The sequence below is a fragment of the Rhamphochromis sp. 'chilingali' genome (genome assembly GCF_963969265.1).
Source record: "Rhamphochromis sp. 'chilingali' genome assembly, chromosome: 18".
NCBI lineage: Eukaryota > Metazoa > Chordata > Actinopteri > Cichliformes > Cichlidae > Rhamphochromis > Rhamphochromis sp. 'chilingali'.
The window spans coordinates 6,310,537-6,338,166 of record NC_137945.1 but is presented as its reverse complement, the minus strand read 5'-3'; the positions used below and the strand labels follow the sequence as shown (position 1 = coordinate 6,338,166).

General features: G+C 39.8%; 3 protein-coding genes across 10 annotated transcripts in view; 2 read left to right on the top strand and 1 right to left on the bottom strand.

Annotated features, from left to right (window-relative positions):
• The window catches only part of LOC308385445 (uncharacterized protein), a 227,905-nt gene extending 201,438 nt beyond the window's left edge, over positions 1–26,467 (top strand). Inside the window, exons 1-5 of one of the 4 annotated variants that reach the window (XM_080864332.1) lie at positions 9,824–9,932; positions 13,842–13,898; positions 18,725–18,830; positions 24,108–25,208; positions 25,537–26,466. In XM_080864332.1, coding sequence (XP_080720458.1) covers positions 18,813–18,830; positions 24,108–25,208; positions 25,537–26,220 — 1,803 coding nt within the window. In that variant the 5' untranslated portion in view covers positions 9,824–9,932; positions 13,842–13,898; positions 18,725–18,812 and the 3' untranslated portion in view covers positions 26,221–26,466. Of the gene's footprint in view, positions 1–9,813; positions 9,933–13,841; positions 13,899–18,724; positions 18,831–24,107; positions 25,209–25,533 lie in introns of those variants that run through there. The other 3 variants (XM_080864328.1, XM_080864331.1, XM_080864338.1) reach the window with 3 other exon arrangements.
• LOC308385446 (uncharacterized protein) overlaps positions 1–27,630 on the bottom strand; it is a 538,971-nt gene that overhangs the window by 50,535 nt on the left and 460,806 nt on the right. The gene's annotated exons all lie outside the window — the stretch shown is intronic.
• On the top strand, positions 1,888–5,359 carry LOC308386246 (phospholipase D1-like). Its single transcript, XM_080865664.1, has 4 exons — positions 1,888–2,250; positions 3,413–3,641; positions 4,099–4,192; positions 4,393–5,359. The coding sequence occupies exons 1-4, from the start codon at positions 2,029–2,031 to the stop codon at positions 4,412–4,414; spliced, it is 567 nt and encodes a 188-aa protein (XP_080721790.1). The 5' UTR covers positions 1,888–2,028; the 3' UTR covers positions 4,415–5,359.

Below are 27,630 nucleotides of genomic sequence, written 5' to 3'. Positions count from 1 at the left end.
TGGACTGATTTCTACTGCTGGACTACTCCTGGGGAGAGTAACAATACTCTTACTAATTAGCTCCCTTTCACACCTTTGGGGATATTTATTTTTGTGCTTGCAGCGCTGTGAGCCAGAACAGCGAGAGAAAAATCTGCAACAGCGACGAGCCGAATGCTTAAGTGAATCCCAGCAGCTGCACATGTGCTACGCTGATTTAGAGGATATCTTTGCTCTGGATTTATATTTATACTTTTTCATTTCTATATGATTCTTCTTGCATCTAAACAAAGATGATTCAATTTGCTAAATTTTGATGGCATTTGTGCTTTGTTGTAAATGAGACGTAATATTTGCTCTTGGTTTGTTTCTCCTGTACTGAACCTTGCAGTACAACAGAAACCTAAAAACATTATTTGTAGTTGTTATTCTTAGTTGTTCTGCTGCCGAAATACCACAGGGTGTAATTATGAAGTTATTGAGTTGCACATACTTTACGACCTGCTTAAGTCCGAGGTCACAGCGTCTGTAGAGCAGCTGGAACATAATGAAGTCTACAAGGTTAAAGTTTTATCTTCACTTGTTCTCTCTGCTGCTTGGTTTGATGGATCTGAGAGCTTTTGTTTTTATTATTGTTATTATAATTATTATTAATATTTTACTCTCTAGAAGCTTTAAAATAGTGTTTGTGTTTGAAAAAATTAATTCAAGAATAGAACAGAAACATCTGTCCTTCTGAAAATCGCCCAAAGGCACGGAGACAAACTCAAAGGATGCAACCTGTAACTTTCTCTTCCTTCATGTCAGCACCATCATTGATTATTTATATAAAATGCATATAGCAACAGTAACACTTTAGTTTGGATTTCATGATTTCTGTAACTGGAAAATATTTTGTTTAAAGACAGAAGTGAGTGCGTAGTTGCAACATTAAAGTGAAATATTAATTAATGAGCATTAAGTATATTTGTTGCTTAAGCGTTTGCACTATAACTTAAGTAGGATTATAACTTTTAAGCAAGGAAAGATTTCAGATATTTAGTTCACTGTTTCAGTCATTGTATATGAAATTAAAAAATTTACGTTGGTCAAATATGATCCTCTAAATCAAATAAGTTTGAAAAATACTTTTTTAAATTTCCTTTTTGAAAATAAATGATGTATTTTTAAATGTCGCAACAAATTTTCACAAAAAGTAACTAATAATTAAAACCAGTTAAACAAAATAAAACAATTTAAAAATAAAATTTTTGAATCATGCTTAACCAAATGCCAGGATGGAGAGCTGAACCTAAAGTATACGTAGAAAGATTTCAACATTTGAGCAGATTGTCCAGTTTTTAATGTTTTTATCACATATAAATGTCACAGTAGTGGGTCCTGGCCCAATGCTTTGTGTTTTTCGTTTAATATTCTTTGACTATTGTTTTTCTTGGTTTTTGTTATTCTTATTTATCAGGCTCTCAGTAATCTTAGTTCTCCCTGCCTCAGTGTTCTTCTTAGCCTGTGTTTAGTTTCTGTTCCCGTGTCCCACGTTTCATCATTTCATGTCGAGTCACCCCTGTCTCTATGTTCCCTGTTTCTCCCCAGTCAGCCCCGCCTCCCTCGGGCACTCATGTGTGATATAGAGTAATAAACCTGACTACATTTTCTACACTCTCTTTATTACCTGTTACTTTAAAATTCATACACTAATTATGTCTGCCCACCTCTCTAATGTGAAGGTCAAAGGTCAACATCCCAGTGACATAAGAATAATCCCAAAGGGGCAAGGGGAGCGGTTAATTTAGCATATTTAGCATTAAGGGTACAGCAAGGATATACTTTTACTTATTGTGGCAGGGGTGTGGTCTCTGGCCTGCTGCAGTGGAGGCTGGTGGCGGGACGTTGGACGGCACAGGTGAGGGTGATGGAACTCATGACTCTCCCCTTTATAGTGACTGAGGAGACTGGCGTGGGGGAAGCGTGTAGTGGAGGAAGCCGAGGAGAGAGCTGGTTTCTGGCTACAAAGACGGCGTCAAACCAGAAAAGATTGCTTGTGGTCAAATAATGTGTCAATCACCTCTGAATCAAACTCTGTGTGGGTCAGTTCATTTCACAGTATTGTTTAGTATATCTTCACTTGTCTCACTCTCCTTCTGTTCTGTCCATCAGGACGATCCTCAGCGCTTACACAGATCCTCCATCGATGTTTTGGATCCAATCAGTGATCAGTTCTACGAGGAGGCCTGGATGGTCACCAGCGCTCGCTACAACTCCATCTACAGGAAGGTGAGTGTACTCCTTTGTATTCAGATTAACTTTCTTTTTTAAAATACATTTTCATATATGAGCTTTCTATTATTTCATGGGCAATGTAATCAATATTAAAATTACAAGCATATCAACAAAGGTAAAGCTGATTTTTTTTTTCCACTTGCTGTCACACAGTCATGGAGGAATACAATTAATCCCTAATTTGTCTGTGAAGGTTCTCAGTCATCCAGGTCATCGTAGTCAAAGGAGCTTGCAAAGAAAAGCGTCTGGACTTCTTTAAGCTACTTGAAGACGTTTCACCTCTCATCCGAGAAGCTTCTTCAGTTCTAAGGTCAAATGGTGGAGAGTCCCAGATATAAACCTAGTGGGAGTAACCCCACACAGAGGGACAAAAGGACCCCCTGATGATCCTCTAATTGCCTGAGACAAGGTGTGAAACTGGGTGTGGGTCCCAATCAGCCAGAGTTTCGGGTGAGTTCATTGTGAAACCTGGCCCCACCTTATCATGCAAATTCCTGAGATCAGATGGCCCAGGATGTGAGTGGGCGTTAAGGCGTCTGGGAAGGGATCTCAAAACTGGATTATAGATGGCAGAGAGTTGGTGTCGTAAACCCCCGCCTCTGTTCAAAGATGGTCGCTCACAGTGGACATAGATGGCTTCTTTCACTCCTCTTTCAAACCATCTGTCCTCTCTGTCCAAAATGTGAACATTGGCATCCTCGAAAGAGTGACCTTTATCCTTAAGATGCAGATGGACTGCTGAGTCTTGTCCTGTGGAGGTGGCTCTTCTATGTTGTGCCATGCGCTTGTGAAGTGGCTGTTTGGTCTCTCCAATGTTACATTGGAGAGACCAAACAGCCACTTCACAAGCGTCCCTCTGTGGGGGGTTACTCCCACTAGGTTTATATCTGGGACTCTCCACCATTTGACCTTAGAACTGAAGAAGCTTCTCGGATGAGAGGTGAAACGTCTTCAAGTAACTTAAAGAAGTCCAGACGCTTTTCTTTGCAAATCCCTAATTTCCTTTGGGATTAATAAAGTATTCTGATTCTGAATACAATAAATACATAATCAATCATAGATCCTGAACAATGAGATTAAAAGAAAGTCTGTGGCTCTAAAAACTAAACAGTATAAAGACATGCTCCAAGCTGCTTTTTCTCTCCTACTCCTCTAGGTTTTCCACTGTCGGCCATCCAGCGACGTTGGAGGGCTACCTGGCCAATGCTGGCCTACGCAAAGAGGTCCCGGCTCGGGCTCGGAGGAGCTGAAGAAGATCCTTGCCTTCCTCGTCAGTTTCCTCTTCAGTTCATGTCCCAACAAAACCTGCTTTCACCTATTAGCTCCAAAGAGGCTATGGTGCCCGTGGAGGTCTGGACCTGAGGCCTGTGCTCATCACGTGGAAGGTGAATAGAAAACACTCTGACACCATTCTGGAGGTCTGACGGGACTCTGACCAAAACACAGATGAAATAAAACTTGTGGCTGGAGTTTTTAAAATCTCTTTTTCACCTCATAGATTAATGCTCATGATTGCATGTTAGCAAGACAGCATCTGCCCAAGGTGAAACTCTCAGGATGACATTTACTCTTAAACTGTTATCTGGTTAAGACTACTTGAGGAGATCTTAGTAGCGAGTATGTGGATTTAGTCTCTTCACCAACAGCAGACAGACCCATGCCAAGAAAGCAGACATGTTCACAGAGAAAGCAGAGAGCAGAGATTGGAAAAAGCTAAAAAGAAAACGCTGCAGCTTTAGACGACTATCTGCCTGTAAGGCTGAAAAATTCCAGTTACGCTCTATTTTGGAAAAGGTCCCAGTTTTGGTAACCTGGATTTTTATTTCCCCTCTTCTGCTACAGATGTTGACTGTGACCTCAGAGGCCAACTGGACCACAAAGCTGCAACAGGATTGAGGGAGAGGAGTCTTCATCCAGCTTCAAAGAAAACATCTAGGTAAAGTGATGTGGATCAGTGGATAAAAGTCTCCACTTTCAAAGGAGATACTCTGAGAGAGAGAGAGACTATCTGAGCCATTTTAGCCCAAATTATAGTACTTTATAGTACAGCAACACTTTTAAAGGACAAAAATTAACATAAACTTTGACTGTAATACAAACAAAGTATTGCATGTGTTTTTTAAAACTGTTCCTCAGATGGGCAGGATATCACTATTAGACTGTCCCACCAGCCAACTTCAACAAAAGAACACAGCAGCATTCAGTGATCAGCACAGATGAGCTTGTTCCTCTAACACTCAGCATCTGATCCCTGTTGGTCTGTGTGCTTCTGCTTTTGGTCAGTTAGAAACCCTGCAGTAACCTCACCCAACACTGTGTCTTCTTGTTCGCCTCAACGTTGAAGTGTCAAATGTCAAACATCTGGAAAGGAAACCACACCAGTGTACTGTGATGCTTCACCAACATGTGGCTGACGCTGGTTCTGCCTTTCATGCTGACATCACCAGAGAGCCCCGCCCACCTCAGGACCTCCCCTGTCATGTATTGAACAGGATGATTATGAAGATGACCGAGTGCAAATAAGACTGTAAAAATCCACGACCAGAATGTTTAGATGCTTTCTAATTATTCATGAATATCATGAGTGTTTGTGTGTTTTGTCTTTTCTTTCCTGACGTTTGTTACTAACAAAGACAGTTTACGCTCTGTATGTGTTTTCATCCTTACCAGCCACACTCTAACTGCAATTAAGAAAACAAACTTTAGAAATTGTCGACTCAGTGACTTCATAAAATATTTAAGTGGTTCAGGTAGAGCCAGTTTTTAAATGACCATGAACACTTACCTTATTGTATCTGTACAGCATGTTTTTCTATTAGACAGATTTGTAACAGAGGCCTTGCTCTCAGTAAGTTTGAAGTCATTTTCTGATTTATTTTGTAATCTCTGACCTTTGTACATCCTGCTCAGTTTGCATGCTGCCTTTAGGAGTTTCTGTCTTTTGTATTTGAAGATAATTCATTGAATATACTCTGCTGCTTCCCTTTGGTGCCTCACACATCACTTTGTCAAGTTTTTCAGTGTCATTTTTTTATAGCTGTTTGAATTCTCTGTATGTTTGACCCTGTAGACTGTTTAATGGACTGCTCGTCTTCCTGTTTGTAACCACTGCCTGTTTACGACTAAAGATTTGGATTTTTGACTTTAATACAGCCTCTGCGTGTCGTCCCTTTGTGACCTCGTCCTCTGTGAATGTGTCACAGATGTTTTCATTATAATAACACAGCTTTCCCACAGTGGCTTGCAGCAGCAAAGCTTCAGATTAACACAGTGATTTTATATTCAGAATTATTCTGACAGTGGGCCACTGTGAATTGTGATCTTTCATGAGGTCAATTTTAAAGTTCAGTATTTCAAAGCAGGAGCTATGAACAGTCATCATGTTGGCATTAGAATTATTATTATTAATCATTATTAATAATGTTGTTACTCATAACTTTTATTAGTATACATGAATTTTATCAATAGTAAAAAAATAATGAATAATTCATGTCTAACTTTCATTGTGTTTTGTATATTAATTATATTTAAATAGAGATGTTGACCATAACTGTACAGTAGCATACTAAAACAAGCATCAATGTAACATACATTAATGGTCCAAGCTGTCATAAATGGGGAGCCTGATCCTTTATTATGAAAATATGACGAGTATTTTTCTTGTCAGTTGGGAAGAAGTTGGTCTTCTTTTTTCCTTTTCTGTTATAATTGAAACTCTGATCAAACCTACTCATGTTTACAGCAGGTAAAAGCAACTGACAGTCCATGGCATTGTTGTTTGTAGATGTGCAGTGTAGTGGGAGCATAAATCAAAATGAAATAAAACACTAACATTTATGTAATAAAACATTTTAATGAAAATGATTAGGCCCTTTATAAACTTTAAAAGGATCTGAAAACAACACTTTTTAAAACAGTATCTTGGGGTGTAGGTGGTCAAAATAGAAAACTGAGCTGAGGATTTAAGTTCAATCCATCTATTCATTAAACTTAGGAGGAAGAAATGTCAGGCTGGTTGTTGTGGAAGTTTTCCACTTAAATAAACCAAAAGAGTCTCCCTGAGCCTAGCATGGCTCTCAGTTAAATACCTTCTCCAGGAACAAAAGGCAGTACACAGCTGTTTCACACCTTAAGGTTCACACTCCCTTGCTACCTCCCAGAGTCCTCAAAGAGACAAAAGACTCTTCCTGTGGAGTGGTCTGCTTCTCCAACTTCCTTATTACAGTATGGGTGTCAGACATGTTAAAATCCAGTGGCACCAAGACATTATATAATAAAATAATTTGATTAATACACAAGTAAAAGAAATTCCTATACACGAGCAGGATTTTGAATTCAATTCTGGATTTAACAGGAAGCCAATGAAGGGAAACCAATACAGGAGAAATATGCTCTCTCTTTCTAGTCCCTGTCAGGACTCTTGCTGCAGCATTTTGGATTAACTGAAGGCTTTTCATGGAGTTTTTAGGACATCCTGATAATAATGAATTACAGTCGTCCAGCCTGGAAGTAATAAATGCATGAGCTAGTTTTTCAGCATCACTCTGAGACAGGATTTTTCTAATTTTAGAGATGTTGCGCAAATGGAAGAAAGCAGTCCTACATATTTGTTTAATATGTGCATTGAAGGACATGTCTTGGTCAAAAATGACTTCAAGGTTCCTCACAATGTTACTGGAGGCCGAGGTAATGCCATCCAGAGTAAGAATCTGGTTAGATACCATATTTCAGGAATCAGAAAATATTACAAGATTTTCAGGGCTGAGTAAAATAACCTGTTTTATCTGAATTAAGAAAAAAAAAAGTTAGTGGCCATCCAGGTCTTTATGTCTTTAAGACATTCCTGCAGTTTAACTAATTGGTGTGTGTTACCTGGCTTCATGGATAGATAGAGCTCCGTGTCATCTGCATAGCAGTGAAAATTTATGCTATGTCTTCTAATGATGCTGCCTATGGGAAGCATGTTTAATGTGAACAGAATTGGTCCTCGCACTAAACCTTGTGGAACACCATGATTGACCTTAGTGTGTGAAGAGGACTCTCCATTTAGGTGCACAAATTGGAGTCTATTAGATAGATATGATTCAAACCACTGCAGCGCTGTAAATTAAATTAATTTGTGGCCACATTCAAAAGGACTTCTCCCTGTGACTTTGTCTTTAATAGCGTTTAATGAGTGGTCTTCACAAAAACTGCTTCTTCACTTAGTAGTTGACAACAGACCTTAATCTAGAGGTTTAAGATTACCATTAAGATTACCATTTCGTAATCTTAAACTAGCCAGCTGCATAAATTTGGGCACGCCAACAGAAAATTGACATCAATATTTAATAGATCCACCTTTTGCAGAAATAACAATCTCTAATTGCTTCCTATCGCTTCCAATGACAGTCTAGATTTAGTTGAAGGTATTTTTGGACCATCTCCAAAACATCTCCAGTTTAGCCAGTTTTTGTGGTTTTTGAGCATGAGCAGCCCACTTTAAGTCACACCATAGAATTTCAATAATATTCAGGTCTGGGGACTGAGATGGCCATACCAGAACATTGTACTTGTTTCTCTGCACGAATGCCTTACTAGATTTTGAGCAGTTTTTAGGATTGTTGTCTTGTTGAAATATCAGCCCCGGCACAACTTCAACTTTGTCACTGATTCTTGAACATTGTTCTCAAGAATCTGCTGGTACTGGACTGGAATCATGTGATGTTTGTGTAATGTATGTATGGTTTTCCCATTAACAGAAAATAGAATCCTTAAAAGAAAACTGTCTTATTTTGCACACACCGCAGGTCAAGAAGGCGTCAACAACCCCTCTAATCGATATTAGTATTTCTTAAGTCTTGTAACCTAGCAAAGAATTTCATGCAGGCCTCAACTCCTAGTACATGTAAAATAACCCTTAGTGAAAAAAAAAAAAAAGCACCGCGCACATATTCAGAACTCAGAACTAAATTCAGAACTAAATAATTTTATTAAAACACCCTGATGAGGTATTTTGGTTTTGTGCAGCCACTCATACCAAAGTAAAGAGTTTTTCTTCATTTTTATAGCTACTTTTACAACAGGTTTTCCCATTAACAGAAAATAGACAGAAACCCTAAAAGAAAATGGCCTTGTTTTACACACATCAAGAAGGAGTCAGACGACCGTCGGTTCAATCCCGGTCAATGCTTCCTCCGTCGGGTACCATAAACATATGAGAAAAAAAAAACCCCCAGAGAATTTATTATTTTTGTAAGAGTGAGAAAGAGAGGGAGAGAGCGAATAGATCAAACTTTTCTACAAAACGTTGTACCACTCCGGGTCAGGAGGGGCGATATAGCACGGACCGGTCAGATGACTACGCCGGATGGAAACATAACCGGAAGCGTCCCAGGGACTTTCCCTTTGACCTTCATCCTGGAATGATCTGATATCCTCGTGTCGGTGTTGTTCCCACATCATCATAATAAATGTTGTTCCAGGTACAACATTGCCAGTGACCAATCACATTGTTGTGACGTCCACCTCATCTGGAACAAGAGAGATATTTTATTCAAAAATAAATCACTTTTCCTGGAAACTTAGGCCCAAAATGGGATCCTATTGGTGGCTCAGCTGGTTAATAAAGAGGGAGTACGACTTACTTACAATGAATCCCTTACACTATATAATTTTCCCATTAGTGTTTGGGAATTCTCAATGGTGCTTGGTGCCATACCCTAAGGTACTTTAATGTTATATAAAAACACTGACAGTTCAATATCTACCTCAGTCACTCTCTCTGATCCAGCTGAGTCAGCAGTGGGAAAAATCTGCTTTTCACAGGAACTTGGTAACAGCAATAAGAGAATACGTAGTTTATTCCAAGAAGATATCGTGTCTCTCCCATATATATAATATCTTACTGGAACCGACATGTTCCAGATATCACCTGGAAGACAGTCTGGATGATCCCATAAATATCTAATTGTAAACAAGGTGAAGGATATCTCATGTAAAATTCTTCATAAATGTTACCCAGCCAGTCACTATATGGTAACATTTAAAAGACACATAAATACTAATTGAACTTTCTGTGGGGATCATCTAGAAACTGTGGCACATCTTTTTTGGTACTGTTCCTCTACACAGAGATTCTGGAAGGAATTTAACAGTTTTGTTATTGTCCATATTTTAAGGGAGTTTTCTTAATGATGGGAAAATGTTTTATTCTGTTTCTTTAAGTTCACCAGGAAGAATGATAAATGTTTTTTTTTATAAAAAATTTGTTAATACTTTTAGCTAAATTTTTTATCCATAAATGTAAGTTTATTAATAAAACACCATATTTCTGCCTTTTTATAAGGATATGGAATTGTACATACAATCAATATCAGACTCAACCAACAAAAAGGCTCTCAGAACAATATTTATATATGTTGATTTTTTCTTTTTTTACCCCTGATTTTGTATGTTCATGTTCTGTTCTTTTGTAAACTTCATCTGTTTGTATGTTGTATACTCATTGTGTTTCAATAAAGTTCAATTTTAAAAAAGTACATTCTAAATGAAGCTTCAGACGTCACTAATCACGTGACTCTGGCCAAACGAATCAAGCCTCGACACGGTGCTTCTGAAGCAGTGTGTTGATCTTTTTCACACACGCACCGGAGCGTCAGCTTCAAGCGGACCATCGCTACCTCTCACATCTAAAGGTAAGTGTCAAGGTAACTTTGAACTGAGTTCAGTCAATCTCGAGTTTTTCGAAGTTTTCTGAATGAAGTTTTCTGTTGCTCTCTGTGAGAGGAGACCGTTAAAGGCGAGGCTCTCCAGAGTGTAGCAAAACAGGAAACAGCAGCTGGGTGTGTGTGCGTGTGTGCAAAAGAATAGATTAGAAGTGCAAGTGAGCCACGAGTAAAGAAAGGTCAAGTTTCGTGAGTTGTTTTTCTCACCACTGATCACGCGCTCAACACTCTACACATACTTGCATCACACGCGCGCTCTCGAGCATCAGTATTGTACAATTCTGGGCGTCACGTGAGTTGAGGGTGTTACCATATAACGGAAATCTCCATTGTTCTGTAGCAGTGGTTCTCAAACGTTTCACAATGAGTTTCACCCTTACGAGCGACATCACAGCACAGTAGTATAGGCCTATTTAACACTACATACACATACTTGCCAACATTCAAAAGGGCTCTCTCTCTCTCTCTATCTCTATCTCTATCTCTCTCTCTCTCTCTCTCTCTCTCTCTCTCTCTGGCACACTCCGTCAGTCTTGTTCCTCTAGAACGACAAAATGTTTAAAAATATTCTCATGCAGATGGTGTTCACAGGACAGCAAGAGTAAACGATCGGGAGAATCTTGTCTTTGTCATCGTTCCCCTCGTACGTGTTATTACTCAGCGGATTTCAGCGGTTTTGCTTCACAACTAGTGCAGTTTACTACTCAAATGGAGTCCAGTCAACCAGCGCCACCTCTGGCCAAGTACTATAGCCTACTACTAGATTAACTTGTGACACACAGTAGCGGTTTTTGAAACTGGCGACACGGGCGGTTGCCCGGGACGGCATCACAAGCATCGGGGGAAAAAAAAAAAGGTTGCTCCTCATTCTGCCCCGACATCATGCCAGCGCATATTTGGAATGTCGTAGGCTCCGATCGGTTTTCTATCACCCATTTGCTGGGAGTAAGGGCGCCCTCCGTTTGCGAGGTGCGCCTGCTGCTTGCGGCACAGGGAGGAGAGGGCGGGGCGGCGGGGGAGTCTCTGGCTGTATCCCAATTCAGGGTCTGCAGCCTTAAAGTATGCAGCCTCAACGATCCTCAAGGGCCGCGTACTCAAAGACCGCTAAGGCCGGAAGTGCGAGGCTTGTGTAATGGGACGGTCTAGCCTCCTTTGCGCTGATACTGTTGTTTGTCAATAAAGTAAAAAAAAAAAAAGAGCCTCCGTTGCTCTGCCCAGGTTGCCTAGCAACCATGATACTAACCACTGGAAACGTGTCATAGCTTTGTTTGACAGAAATGAAGGAGAAAATCTTCTGTTCATTTCTTTGTTTCTACGCGAGCTTTGATCATTCTCTGTAAGATTAAGCTCAGCTATTGAACGGCGTATATTTTAAAGTAAAGGCTTTAAAACCAAGTTAGTACAAACGTCACTAATGTCACATAACTTTGCCGACATGTGGCCAACAGTAATGTTTACCGTTCTTCGTTATTAAACATTTGCACACAAATAAGTGCCATAATATTCAGTACTTAAAATGCACTCTTCGGCCGCCCCTCATTTGCCGTTTTTTTTTTTTCTGCAAATTTATCCACACCCATCGCCGCGCTATGCATTCTGGGATATGTTGGGCCATGAAGTCTACACTGCCACAGCCTTAAACTTCAGGGAAATGAAGGACGCATTTCAGGGCCGCATTTCGAGCAGCCTTTGAATTGGGACAGCCTTGAAATGCGTACATTAAGGCTGCAGACCCTGAATTGGGATACAGCCTCTGGCTGGCTGGAGCGGCATTTAATCCGGTTGTTCAGTGATGACGCGACGAATCCTACTTCCGGGCCTAAAGTAGTGTGCGTTTAATATGGCTTTTGTGTTGTTAACATGTTTAATGTTATGTATTTTCTTCTATTTGATCTCAAAAAGCTCCTAAAACAGTCAGTGATCTCTGTTGACCTCCCTCGGCTTTTATTACCGCTAATAATTTATTTAAGCTCAGTTTTTAAAACCTTAGGATGTAACTACAGCCCAGCCCATGCAGCAGTATATGAATGACTAACCTCGTATTGTGGATGGATTATCTCAGTTGTTCTCCTGGCTGAAGTTTGGTCCTTTTACAGCATCCTGCCATGCGATTACATTTGTTCCTGACCACCGACAACACTCACGTTAACTTTTATCGAGTGGAAAAAAAAGTTAGCTTGTTTATATTATGCTAACATAGCTGTGTTGCTAGCAGTCACATAGCACATCATTATATACCAGCTAGCCCAACTTCAGTAACCCTACAAACGTCACTGCTGTTAAGTTTCCTGTCTTCATTTATGTTGGAAGTGATAACAGAGCTGTACGTTTTAATTTGTTTCCAAAACCCCGCAGTCAGGACATATTGGATTTAGATAGAAGCTAGCGAGCTAACTCCCTGCTAACTTCTAACTCCGTTAAATGTCATAAATTCCGTTTTCATGGATGCCTGGATGTTAAACTCAATTGTTACACCTGGTGGAGCAGAACGCTGATCATTTTATTAAAGATGAAAGACTTTTGATAGTTTTTCAACTCTCAGTAATGCCATAGTGATCGTTTGATATATGGACCTGCAGCGGAGTTTAGGTCCAGACACGGCTAGTGACGTCAGACTGAACAATCGGATAGAGATTGACAGACCATGTGACTTTCGCGCATTGCATGCCGGCAACTCGTGGCAAAACAATCCAAGTACCGCATCAAACGCAAGCATTTGCAGCACCGCAAAACGTTCATTCTCCGGTTCCAATACCTTCTTGCTTTTTCTTTGTTTCCCAAAAAAGGTATGTACAAAAACGAAAGAGAACAATGCCGGTCCGTACAAAGACAGACTTGATGAAAAGTCAAAGAAAGATACGTGGAAAAAAATCAAAGGAGTGAAAGGGTCAGACCCTTACAAGCACACAGAGTGGACAAAATACGTTCGCGTGCTGCCCAACTTTCACCATGCTAATTATACGGTTCTTGGAGTGAGTGCATACACTCATGAAGTTTAGTAACTTCAGGTCACTGCAACAAGCCCAGGTCCAGTTTTTACCAGCTTCGCCTTATTTCTAAGACCAGGCACTATATCCCGTATAAAGACCTAGAAAAGCTCATCCACGCCTTTGTAACGTCGAGGCTTGATTACTGCAATTCACTTTATTGTGGTCTCCACTCTTCCCTTTTACATAGATTACAGACAGTTCAGAATGCTGCAGCACGCATTCTAACTAAAACCAAGAAGTTTGCCCACATTACTCCTGTCCTTGCTAATCTGCACTGGTTGCCTGTCAAATATCGTATTCAATTTAAAATTTTGTTGTTTACTTTTAAAATTACCAATAACACTGCACCAAGCTATCTTAAGGAACTTTTAAACCCATATGCTCCTGCTAGGGCTTTAAGGTCATCCTCACAGTTACTGTTGGTTCAGCCCAGATCTCGACTGAAATCTAGAGGTGATCGATCGTTTGCTCTAGTTGCACCGGAGCTGTGGAACAATCTCCCGATTGGCATCCGGGCGTCTGATTCTATTCATTCTTTTAAATCACGGCTAAAAACATATCTTTTTAAACTTGCCTTTTCTACCGGTTAAATGCTGGCTTGCTTGCAGTGACCTATTGACCTATTGTATTGTATTGTATTGTATTAAATTCTCTGCTATCTTTCCATTATTGGTGTCTTTTATCATGGTGGTACAGTCTTACCTTGCTATAACCTATGTGCTGCAGTCTACTCTTATTGGTGGCTTTTATCTGTGAACATAATCCGTTACTCTTATGTATTTGATGTTAATGTGTGAACTGTTTTATTTTTTATTGTTTTCTGTAAAGCACTTTGGTATGCCCAAGGCTTTTAAATGTGCTCTATAAATAAAGATTGTTGTTGTTACAGTTTACCGACGGATGGGTACAGGACCTTGAAATGCACCGTGTAGAACAAAAGACCATCGTACGTATCATAAGTTTACCAGTCTCACAAATCGTCTTCATAAATACACATTCGTTAACAGTTTATTAATAGGACCTTTGAGCTCAACGGTAATTAATTAGTAGTGGAAATAATTTCTGGTTCGCATCACAGAAATGTAGCAGCGACAATAATATTGTATGCTGTAATCGTACTGGGCAATTAGTGATACAAAAAACTGTTTTATCCTGTGAATAAAAGTATATGTTTCTGTCAATGTACCATGGTAATAACAGAAATGAAACGCAATATTGTGTCAGGACAATTCACTATTTATGCACAATAAATAAAGGAGCATAGCGCGACAATTTCTGTTCAGTGCCAGACTTGCTTGTAACCTATATCACCAATTATGTTATGAAAAATTACGTATTAACTACAACAGAAGACTGACCTTTGTGGGAATGCTTGGAGCAGACTAACCTGTGAGCTGGAGTGTTCTGGGACGTTATATTTGGTCTTTGAATGGCTGCAATCCAGGCCATCCGTTGGCTCTTTGTTACTTCGGAAACATGGCTCGAACAATTTCTCTTCAACAACGTAATCCGATAACAACTGATCTCTTTACCCGTCGGCTTCCCGTGGCTGACATGCGACCGGCTATTGCAGTTAATAATACAACAGCTTCTTGCCATTTTTTGTTTCTTTTTATCGCTGTGTAACCGATTTCAATTGAAAGCCTGTGTGCGCTAATACCTCTTGCCACGACTTCCCAGAATCCTTTGCGGTTTTACCCCTGAATGACGTCACATTTTCAATCTCTATAATCAACTCGCAAAATAAAACACACCAGACATCATGATACAGACTTATAATTTGCACCGATGTTTTTTCGAAATTCTATACACGAAAAGTGAGCGCGAGAGCCCTCGGTGCGCGTGCTCGCTGCTGAAGTCAAAGTAAACTTTATTGTCATCTCCGCTACATACAGTCCAGTAAATAGAGAGATGAGACGACGAGGCTCCAGTTACAGCGGTGCAAGTAAACAAACAATAAATATAAGAAGAGTAAGAGAATAAATATACACTTTAGGACCAGGGGTAAAGGGATCAATAACAATTTACAGTTTGATGATTTAAAGTCACACACAACCCCTGGAAAGGGGAGGGGGACATACTGCTTCCAAATAGAGCACATTTCATTCATAATGTTGTAAATCCAAGCCCATTATGTATTCACGATCTGAATACTGGGTTGTGTGAAATCCCAGAAATAAACCTTAGACAAAGTGAATCTGTGAACTAAGCTGTAGGTCTATTAGGTTATTTGTGGTGATCCTCGGGTTGGGGGGATTTGTGTTCATACTGGGGTCCGTTCTTCGTACCTCGCTTACTACATCCAAGATCAAATGACACATCCAAGATCAAATCATCGCGCCAACTTTGAGCTCGCAATTCCGGTTCTCCGAACACACCTGTTGTTGACGATTAGTATAGCTGGATGAAGTAATGTGAGATCACTGGGTGGCTTAACAGGGGCTACGCATCGATAGTAGAAACATTGATCGGCAACCCTCTGATTGGTCGGCGAAAATGTCGAAGGAGCGCGCTCAGTATTTTTCGGCAGCAGAGCAAGAACTCGATTGAGGGATTTCAGGAGTTTCAGAGTTTAATTAAAACGCAAGGGAACACTGCAAAGGCTGCAAAAGCAAGGAGAGAGGGCTGGCAGAAAGTTGCTGACAAATTAAACTCGTAAGTAATTTAATAATAATAATGGAGTGGATTGATATAGCACTTTTCAAGGCACCCAAAGCGCTTTACAATGCCACTATTCATTCACTCTCACATTCACACACTGGTGGAGGCAGCTACAGTTGTAGCCACAGCTGCCCTGGGGCAGACTGACAGAAGCCAGGCTGCCATATTGCGCCATCGGCCCCTCTGGCCAACACCAGTAGGCGGTAGGGTAAATTTATTATATTATATTATATCCTCTTTTAGGGCTGCTCAATTAATCGAATTTTAATCACGATTACGATCTGGGCTTTCAACGATCATTAAAAATGACTGAGCTGATTATTAGCCCCTCCCTAATTTATCCGCGACACCTTAAAGGCCGGTCCGTGAAAATATTGTTGGGCATAAACCATCCGTGGCGCAAAAAAGGTTGGAGACCGCTGATTAAGAGGACCCGAGGGAAGCTCGGAAAGCTAAGCAGAAGTTATTTAGAGAGGAGAGTGACTGCCGTTGGTTGAAAAGAGAGTTTAAAAAAAAAACTTCAGTGGTGTTGCACACTATTTTATATTATTTTTTAAAGTCATTGTTAACCCTTTAAAGCCGGTCAGAGCAGCACGCTCCGTTTTGCGTAACTATTTTTAAATCCCTGTAGAACCTGAACCGTGTAAGCTAGCGCAATAATTTTGTTTTGCATATGAAACCGGAGGAGTTGTACTTATATCTGATGCCATCAGCTTGTCCTCGGTCACGGTTTCGTTCCACATATAGCTTTGCAAAAATTGCATAAAAAGCGCTTGCAGGAACAAAAACATAATATTCCAGAAACACGCTTTGCCGTTCCTATCAGCTGTTCGTAACACTTCCCACAGTGAAATGATGCACATGCTGTTTTCTTTGCAAATTTGCATCATAGGATTGTTTTTTGTTTTTCCTGCAGTATATAAAAATTGCTGTATCTCCAAAATAAAACTATGAAGACACTCAAAATAAATTTCCTGTGGTGGGAAACTATTTTTTGCAACTTTATTGTATTTAAAGTTTTGAGGGATAAACCTCTTAAATTTCTCCAAGTAGAAATATATGTAAACAAAACAAAAGTGATTTTCAATTTTTTTTTGTAGTTTATTGCACTTTTTTGCAATTTATGTAATTACTATGGACTAATGCATACATATTATTAAAATATGGGCTATAACAGTTGTATTGATGTATAGCAACTTGAAATGCTCCCACAAATGGCACTACAGCATGTTTAAAAAAAAAAAAAAAAAAAAAAGCTCTGGTGGACTTGGTTCTATAGTAGGTCTTAAAGGGTTAAATAAATATCGTCAAATAATCGTGATCTCAATTTCAGTGAAAATAATCGTGATTATCATTTTTGCCATAATCGAGCAGCCCTATCCTCTTTCACATTAGAGCCACAACAGGAGCCACTAGAACATGGGAACAAGTAAAAGTGAAATATAAGAATATTCTACAGAATGGTAATATTTATCACTTATATTGCTTTTCGTCTCTTGAAAAGAGACCCTGAAATAATCTGTTTGTTTATAACAGCAACCAAGAAAAGGGCAGAGCAAAAAAAGACAGGTGGTGGTCCTGCACCCCCTCGTCAACAAGTTGGTTAAGTAAATAATACCCTCACAGGAAAATCGATATCTCTCTATGAGCACACTGTCGCGCTGAGCTAAAGGATCCTGTCTATCCCGCAATATACGCTGAATTCTGAAAACTCTCCTTATCAATCTTGCACCTTCCGCAATGGGTGGCTCGCGTATACGGACAGGACATGGCTGCGACAGACTTCCCAAATCCACCTTCGCTTTTATAGCCATGGTCTCTCATCTTGATTACATGAAGTAATTTACTATTACTACTCTAAAATATGAATTACATCTGAAATAATCAAATACATGAAATAGAATGATTAATAGTACATTTCCCTTTTTTTAGGAAATGACCTGTATGTATATCTGTATGGAATCAATAAAAGGATCAAGTACTGCATTATCTTTAGTTACATTGATAACATTTATTTATGGAAAAACAGTGGTAAAATATCGCTGTTGCTTTCGTATAAATGAAGCGGACATACCTGAGTGGCTGCGATCTAATCTTGTTTACATGAAGTAAACCTGCTCCCAAGCAGGTTTACGCTTACGGATCTGTTGCTATGACAGCAAGTCCCGGATGAGCTTCGGGGAACCGAACGATCCAAGATCACGCGAAATCGTCAACAATCAAATCCAGCTAACTTACTTAGTGAGGTACGAAGAACGGGCCCCTGGAGTGCAAAATTAAAACTAATGGAAGGTGGACAACAAAAGTTCAAAGCCACATCACATCCTGTAAGCATAGTCTGCCTGTGTCGCTACTGCACCTGTTTCTATGACTACATTGAGTAGAGTCTGAGTGGCTGCACTTGACACTGGTGGATTCAAATCCACCCTCAAACATATTGAAAGATGCAATGTGGATTGTCAAGACTCAAACCAATCAGTAAGCAAAGACAGCAGGGATCACTTGTTTCTGTTTATTATACAGCCAGATTTACTTGTGACACACATGTGCAGCTGGCTTTATCACCTATTTTGAATTTGTTTCAAGCACAATACATTTGTAACTTTCAGTGTTTTCCGGTCTTCCAAAAGAAGAAAAAAAACCTTCAACTACATGACATGCAATTGTGTATTTGTTTTCACCTTATCATACACTTGAAGTTTTACAAATCACCACTCCTTTTGTTTAATAACATTTCAGTCTCAGACAATCTAGTTTTTCTTACAGAGATTGAATGCACCTTCTGCGGATGGCGGTACCACACAGTGTGCGTGGACTTCCCCTGTACAGAAGGCAACTACAAATGCTGTGAATGCTAAATAAACAGAAACAAATGATCCCTGTTGTCTTTGCTTAATGAGTGGTTTTAGTCTTGACAATCCTCATTGCTGGCATTGCATCTTTCAATGCCAGCAATGCCAGGTATCAGTGTTCAAACCTTTTGTGTTTGTTTCCAATAAGTTGCCCACATCGGGAAACAAATGTGTTCTTTTACTTGTCAGATGAACATATGAGACACTTTGACTCTTCAGTGCAGTGTGGAGCCTAACAAAGATCTGTTTTGTGTCCCAGCTGATCAGCAGGAGGAGAAGAGTCTGACGGAGCAGCAGAGGAACATTTTCAGCTACTTGGACTCAGCTCAGCCACTACAGAGGAAACAATGAGCTCAACACAGAAGGTGACAGACAGAGCAGGGCGATATGACCAAAAATATTTATCACGATATACATTTGAAAATTTGCGATAACAATATAACTGACGATATAATTGACACTAGACAAAATACTTTACAACTCCACAACTTTATTAAAAAACCCATCAATGTATTTTCAGTTATACAAGCAGCTGTTTTTTATGTGCATTAAAGTTATATAAAAATTTAACAGTGCAAATGCAAATTGCTTGCTGACAGTTTAACCAAAAGGCATTTCCAGTGGAAATTGGCCGACATATCCTAAACATAACCATGTATAATATCCAGAAACTTAAAAAGAGGTTATACAGTCGTGGCCAAAAGTTTTGAGAATTGCATAAATAATGTTGAGAGAATATTGACTAGCACAAGGCTGGAGATCATCATGGCTGTATCCCAATTCAGGTTCTGCAGCTTTAAAGTACGCAGCCTCAACGGTCCTCAAGGGCCGCGTACTCAAAGACCGCTGAGGCTGGAAGTGCGAGGCTTGTTCATGAGACTAAAGTCGACTCACTTTGGTGATGGAACTATAATATTGCCAATAATATAGTTATTATATTAATCACTTCACTCAAAGAAAAGTTTCTTTGACAGTGTATATATAGATGTATCATATACAAGAGACAAATATTGTTTGTTCAATTTGTTGGCATTACTAAATTTGGCTCAATGCTTACATATATGTGTAAAAAGCAAATGTACGAGCTGTGATAACTATTTCTGATAGAATGAAGAGTAGACTGATATGAAATATTCCTTTATTGGGTGAGAAAATCAGACCATGTCATAACTGCTTTAAGTCACACAGAATAGATATCAGAGCCTTAAACAGGCTGGCTTCTGCTAAATGGGTCAAACTGGGCAGAAAGTATACAAACACATAACATCCTTATAGAATATGATGTAACACTATAGATCAACTTACCTCAGAACATATAAAGCATATAAACAATTACAGCAATATGATGCAACAAACACAGCAGTGCTACTAATCCAAAATACTCAAAGCTTCATAGAACTGAAACAAACATTTATTTTTAGGTCCATTCTGCTGGTGTAACTTGAAGGCCCTGAGTACTTTCTCCCACACTGAAAACACTGGAATGATACAATTATTTGAACATTACCTAATAAGACTGATTCAGGACAGACAATTAGTTATGTTAAGCTTTCCTAGCAGTCCTTCACAAACAGGGAACAGTCTGTCTATTCTCTCCATCTGTCAGCTGCTGCTGGCTCTTCCTCCTCCTCTTCCTCACACATTGCTGAGTTTGTCTTGGTGGATCATCAGGGGTGCAAAGCCTCACAGATGATGTGCAGCAGTGGGTCCCTCAGTCTGTCCTCACTCTGGACACTTGCAGTTGTCACACATGGAAATCAAACGTGTGATAAGCTGCAGGATTCAAACACAAGTGTAACTTATATACACATGTTCATACTTTTATTCCACAATCAGAGAGAAAGAGAGAGAGTGAGTGCAGGACAGACAGACAGGTGACAGTCTCAGGTGTACACACTGCTACAAAACAGCACAAGAGAAGGAGGATTTAGTGTTTGTGTTATTACGAGTGCTACACAAGAAGAGTTCCCAGATGGTACAGTGGACACATGTGTGACTCCTGTGATTAAAGCATCTTTTTTTCAACTTAACGAGTGAACCGTCAGCTCGTTCAAACACACGTTAAAGTCCGTTTGGCTGACACCACCGAACAGAGGCAGCAATATAACATAGCTAACATTAACAGTGCAGTGAATCCTGCTTGTGCCGTGATATTCAGGACTGCAAACCGAGCAGCATCACTGACTTTCAGCTTGTTGTGTTTGTGTATATATGACTGACTTTAATTATCCACAAAATCATCACATTCTGTGTAAGATTAAGGTCGACTATTGAACAGTGAATATTTTAAAGTAAAGGCTTTAAAACCAAGTTAGTACAAACATCACTAATGTCACATAACTTTGCCAACATGTGGCCAACAGTAATGTTTTAATGTTCTTCATTGTTCAACATTTGCACATAAATAAGTGAAATAATATTCAGTACTCACTTTTAAAAGTTTCGTCTTTGGCTGCTCCGCTTCAGCTTTTTTTTTTTTTTTTTTTTTTTTTTTTTTTTTTTTTTTGGCAAAATTATCCACACCCACCGCCGCGCTATGAAGTCTGGGATATGTTGGGCCATGAAGTCTACACCGCCACATTCTTAAAATTCAGGGAAATGAAGGACGCATTTGTGGCTGCATTTCGAGCAGCCTTTGAATTGGGACAGCCTCACTGTCGCTGTGACGCAATCGGCCTTATAATGCGGCCTTTAAGGATGCAGACCCTATGTCAGGCTGATTGGGTTAGAATGGCAGACCTGACATGTTAAAAGGAGGGTGGTGCTTGAAATCATTGTTCTTCCATTGTTAACCATGGTGACCTGCAAAGAAACGCGTGCAGCCATCATTGTGTTGCATAAAAATGGCTTCACAGGCAAGAATATTGTGGCTACTAAGATTGCATCTAAATCAACAATTTATAGGATCATCAAGAACTTCAAGGAAAGAGGTTCAATACTTGTTAAGGCTTCAGCACATCCAAGAAAGTCCAGCGAGCACCAGGATCGTCTCCTAAAAAGAACTCAGCTGCATGATCAGAGTGTCACCAGTGCAGAGCGTGCTCAGGAATGGCAGCAGGCAGGTGTGAGCGCATCTGCACGCACAGTGAGGCGAAGACGAGACTTTTGGAAGACGGCCTGGTGTCAAGAGGGCAGCAAAGAAGCAACTTCTCTCCAAAAAATCCCCATCTGGGACAGATTGATCTTCCACAGAAAGTATGGTGAATGGACTGCTGAGGACTGGGGCAAAGTCATATTCTCCACTGAAGCCTCTTTTCAATTGTTTGGGGCATCTGGAAAAAGTCTTGTCTGGAGAAGAAAAGGTGAGCGCTACCATCAGTCCTGTGTCAGGCCAACAGCAAAGCATCCTGAGACCATTCATGTGTGGGGTTGCTTCTCATCCAAGGGAGTGGGCTCACTCACAATTTTGCCCCAAAACACAGCCATGAATAAAGAATGGTACCAAAACCGCCTCCAACAGCAACTTCTTCCAACAACAGTTTGGTAAACAACAATTCCTACATAAGACACACAGGATTATAAGGGGCACCGTCGATTTTCAGAAAAATGAAAGGATTGATTTTAAGTGTGCCGTATTTTCCAAAAAACACGGTAATAACGACGGCCTGCTAGCATGCTCTACCACAAATAGTGCTTTGTTGTGTATCTGATGGACGAAAGCTAAACCAGTTCCACACCACTGAAGTTGAAGCATTGTTACAAACCAATTCTGGTTCATCTGTTTCATTCAACGATCCGCTTTCACCCTTCTCATTCTCCGTCGCCGCCATGCTTTTTCCTCCATGTGCGTGTGAAAACAAAAGCACTGCGCAAGCGTGTTTTACCCATATTCTATCGTAATATTTCACTTTCTTATCGTTGCCCAACATTATACCGGTATTACCATGAACGGTATGATATAGCCCAGCCCTACATGAAAGGCAACCTGATCGTGCACTAATCACACATTAAAATAAGCAAAAGAGGCAAAACTGTGTGCCAGAGTAAAAAAACAAAACAAACCCCCCCCCCCCCCCCCCCAAATCCCTTTAAACCTTAACACCAACAAAAGGAAGCATTTCTATGGAAAAAGAAACCCCTCCACTTGGTTTGACCTGCTGATGTCATATGTGACATCATCAGGACTTTAAAATGAGGAAATGCTAGGCGGGTGTTTCCCCACACGTGACCCTCATGAAGACTGAAAAGACAAACAAAGTATGAACTTAATGACTTAATCTGTAACATAATAAAATATAAAGTAACATGTAACTGAATATTTGCCTTAATTTGCAGAATGTTTGATTTGCCGGCAACAAAACGCTTACACAAACAAACCCGGGATAGTGAGTGCAGCGATGTTACTTGACAAATAGCGAATCATAGCAAATACATAGAAACAGAATAATGTGTACAATGTGCAAAAAAAGGTAAACACATATGGGACAAATGGAGAGCATTGCAACTGCTCCTCCACTTTGTCACAGTACAGTCTGTGCCAAAAAGTACTGACAAGAAACTACATGCTTTTGCAGAAAATAGGAGCTGCAGCCAGAAAGTGAATCTAAGCAGAGTCTTTGATTGAAACTTAAAGTGTGTGTGACGTCTAGAGGAAGTATATAAATAACTAGGCTTCCCTTTTGTGCTTCAGACCTGAGCTTATGTGTTCGTGTGTTCAGGTCTCCATTCCTGGGAATGAAAAATAAAGATCATCTTTTGAGCTTTGACCACTTTGAGCCGTGTCTTTCTTTGCCGTAGGGAAAACAAAGAACTGGGATTTAATACTTGTAGTTATAAAGAAAGCAATTCTCTTAAACACACCACTTTTTTTTTCCCGCTCAGCTGCAGTATCCAGATGAAATACATAATCATATTACACAGTTTTCAACAAACTGCAATTTAGTAAATGCTCGAGTTAAAAGTAACTTTTTGTAAAACTGTTATATTTAGAGCAACTTGTAAGTGGAATAAATTGCCTTATAAAATTAGAGAATTAGCAACTATTCAAAACTTCAATGAACATTTAAAAGCTGATTTACAGAACTTTTAGTTGTAAATATTGTAAGAGTTTGTTTTTGAAATTTGTGTAATGTGCCTCAATGTTATTGATATTATTATTATTATTATTATTATTATTGATTGCTTATATTTTAATTGTGAAACCCCACTGTGGATGTAAAATTATGTGGATATTTTGAATCCACTTTATTGTATAATATTTTATGTGATTGTATTTGACGGAAGACGAGCAACATGGAAGCTAATGGGGTTCTTTTTGAATAAACAAATAAACAAACATAGGATTTATTATCAGTGAATAAATATGTATAAATCTATAAAAAAAATGATAGAAATATGTAATAGGAAACAACAATATGATATAAATTATGAAAATAATATATGTGTGTGTGTGTGTGTGTGTGTACAATCAGGAGGGATGGGCATGATTTTAGTGTTTAAACAGTCATGAATTATTTTTAACAGCAGGTTGGATGTAATGTGTTAGAACTACCAGCAGGTGGGGATAAGAGACCTTTAAGGTGTTTGGTGCCACACTCCACCTTCAGGTTTAAAACTAGTGTTAATGGAGGGAGTTTGAAGGTTGAGTTTGTTCCACGACTGCATTTCACTCACTGCCTCGGTTTGTATCTCTGTCACTGCAGGACCAACATGGAGCGAGAAGTCAGCGCTCTCAGGAGGCCGACAAACCTCAACCAAGAAAGAGAGAGAAAACACACACCTGTGACGAGTGTGGGAAGCATTTTACTGGGATTTATAAACTAAAACGGCATCAGTTCATCCACACTGGAGAGAGACCGTTCAGCTGTGACTTGTGTGGAAAGTCTTTTTCCACGAAGGATTCCCTAAAACAACACCAACTCATGCACAGTGGAGTTAAAGCGTACAGCTGTGATCAGTGTGGGAAGGATTTTACTCACAGTAGCAACTTACAGAATCATCTAGTTACCCACTCTGGAATTAAGGCGTACAGCTGTGACGAGTGTGGGAAGGAGTTTACTCTGAAGGCTTCACTAAAACGGCATCAGGTCATCCACACTGGAGAGAGACCGTTCAGCTGTGACTTGTGTGGAAAGTCTTTTTACTTGAAGGGTCACCTAAAAAAACACCAACTCATCCACAGTGGAGTTAAAGCGTACAGCTGTGATCAGTGTGGCAGAGCTTTTACTCAAAGAAGCAGCTTACAGAATCATCTAGTTACCCACTCTGGAATTAAGGCATACAGCTGTGACGAATGTGGGAAGGAGTTTACTGGGAAGGCTGAACTAAAACGGCATCAAGTCATCCACACTGGAGAGAGACCGTTCAGCTGTGACTTGTGTGGAAAGTCTTTTTCCTGGAAGGAATCCCTAAAACAACACCAACTCATCCACAGTGGAGTTAAAGCGTACAGCTGTGATCAGTGTGGCAGAGCTTTTACTCACAGTAGCTACTTACAGAATCATCTAGTTACCCACTCTGGAATTAAGCCATACAGCTGTGACATCTGTGGAAAAACTTTCAGCCAGAGAGGAAGCCGAAATATACACCTACGCATTCACACCAGACATGATGTGTACTGCTGTGAACAGTGTGGCAAACAGTTTATAACTCACACACAGTTACAACAACACATGTTTACCCACACTGAGGAGAGACCTTATCAATGTGACCTGTGTGAAAAGACTTTTAAATCTCCACATTACCTGAGAGAACACCAACAGATCCACACCAGAAAGAGACTCTACAAGTGCAGTTACTGTGAGGTATGTATTTATATTGTTATCTTGTCATTTTAGCCTGACTGTTTGGAACAACTCTGCTCATTAAACTGTGTTAGCATGTTAGCAATTCTACTGCATGGAAAAGCAGCTCTGAGTGATTATTCAGATTTTCATGTCAGTTATGATTTTAGTATTACTGTAGTATTATGGTGGTAGTATTGTAGTTATTGCAGCCCAGTAAACTGAGTGTGTTAACTGAAACAGTCAAATGTAATTGGACGTCTGCAGAGATGCTCTTTATTTCAGGCGACGTTCAGGATAAAAGTGTTGAAGGACTGACTTACACTGTCTTTGTGTCTTTGTTTAGAAGCAGAGCGACACAGATGGATCCAGTTCTCAACCCTGTCATCACTGTGGTGGTGGGAAAGACTTTCGTTGTGACGTCTGTGGAAAAACTTTCAGTTGCCAAGCTGACCTAAAAACACATCAACATAGACACACTGGAGACAAACTGCAATACTGCAAAGAATGTGGGAGAGGCTTCACCACATCAAGTGAGTTAAAAAAACATGAACTGATTCACAGTGGGGTCAAAAAGCACCTCTGTGATCAGTGTGGGTCATCCTTCACCACTGCATGGGAGCTTAAAACACACAAACGAGTCCACACAGGAGAGAAACCATACAAGTGCAGACACTGTGACAAAAGCTTCTTACAATCAGGTCATTGTAACGAGCATGAACGTACACACATGGAAGGAAACTACAGCTGTGACCAGTGTGACAAGAGCTTCAGGAATCTCAGTTCATACTCCACACACAAACGATCCCACGTTACTAATAAACTGTTTCACTGTTACCAATGTGCCCAAACATTCACCTCATTGTCTGCTCTGTGCAAACATCAGTGTGATCACTCAGGGCTGAAATCACTCCCATCACTGGATCACAGTGAATCTGAAGAGACAGAAAGATCCTCTGGTTTCAGTGTCAGACTCAAAAAGCTTGAGATCAGGCTCCACAGAGTTCAGATAGAATCTCCTGTAAAAATCTGATGAGGCAGCTGTGAATCAAACTCTTCCCCTAGTTCCATTTTAAGCTTTCAAAACTGTCCTACTGTAGTGTTCATGTCGAGTGGTTAGCTTTCTTTTCATCAGTTCGTTGAAAACTCTGTTTCCTATTATAAAGTATTTGTTTTAATGTATTTTGATACACAAATGTCTTCTTGTTCGGGTTCTTTATGTTATTGAATCTTGGAAATGTTAAATAAAAAATTCAAATGTTAAATAAAGATTTTAATGATAAAGACTTGAGCCATGATGTCATTTCCTGTATTTCAGAGTAAAAACTGAAGTGACAAATGGAAACATGTTTACAGTCACAGTTAGATGAACTGTTTTCAGTGTGTTACAAAATTAATATATTATTAGTGCTTATTTAGTGAATATTGTTACTTGTTTAAACAGGTACATGGAGTTGTTTGCAGTGAAAGTTATTTTTAAACACAGTCAATATTCCTTCTCCTCTACCTGATATCCTTGGAGCATTACGAAATGAGCCGTCAGAGGGTAACAGTCCAGAAATAATGCTAGACTCACCAACTCTCATCTGTGTCTCAGTCACAAAAAGGAGATCCAATCCATTGGAGGAAAAATAATTTATAATGAAGCTTTATTTGCTAAGGACCACGCATTTGTTAGAGCCATCTTCATTGGAGCTGGAGCCTGGGTAGAAGTTGTCGGTGAAGCCCAAGTTAATGGGAGCAAATTCAAAAAGTTTATTCCATGACTCCCACAATGCAAAAAAACAGTGGTGAGCAGGGTTATGGACACCTAAGCCTACAACAGTAACCAGACAGGAGATAACAGGATCCAGGAGACGTCTTGGGATGTGGCGGAAAGGACCATAACCAGCTGGAGCGGCCGCTGAAGAAAAGAGAAGTCAAGCTTTAAACTTCACCAGCCGACCGGCACGTTTACCCCGGTGTCTGTGGCGGTGTGTCGGAGCAGGTGGTGGCACTTTATGTAGCAAGTAATCAGGAACACCAGCCAGGAGCAGAGGATACCCTGTTTGTTTCTTCTGATTAGAGCTCTGAAAGCTGATGGCAAAAAACTGAAGATCTAAAGGTTTTTGGTGTTCCCCAGTTTTGAGTTGATTTCAGTGACAAGAAACATCAGAAACAGAACAAGCAGTAAGAAAATTGACAGAGGTAAACAGCAAGCACACACACTGGAGCCATTTTACCCTTTAGTTTAATTATGTAAATTACAATTATGTAATCTGATCATTTACAAACTGAAATAATCTCAACATAAGCTGACGGAAGAAGAAGAAATTGAGGAAGAAATTCAGGCCGTGCACTGAAAATGTATTTTTTCTTGTTATCTTAAGACATTTGGTGTGACGACTTCTACAACTCAGTTTTTGGTTTTGCTGAAGTAAAGTTTACACTCTGAGGAGTCACA

Bases quoted from the DNA above. Each gene is read 5' to 3' on its own strand.
- LOC308386246 (XM_080865664.1), top strand. From the start codon at position 2,029: ATGTGTCAATCACCTCTGAATCAAACTCTGTGTGGGTCAGTTCATTTC. The intron at 2,251-3,412 runs GTGAGTGTACTC...CTACTCCTCTAG, and splicing joins ACAACTCCATCTACAGGAAG to GTTTTCCACTGTCGGCCATC. The intron at 4,193-4,392 runs GTAAAGTGATGT...ACTGTTCCTCAG, and splicing joins GCTTCAAAGAAAACATCTAG to ATGGGCAGGATATCACTATT.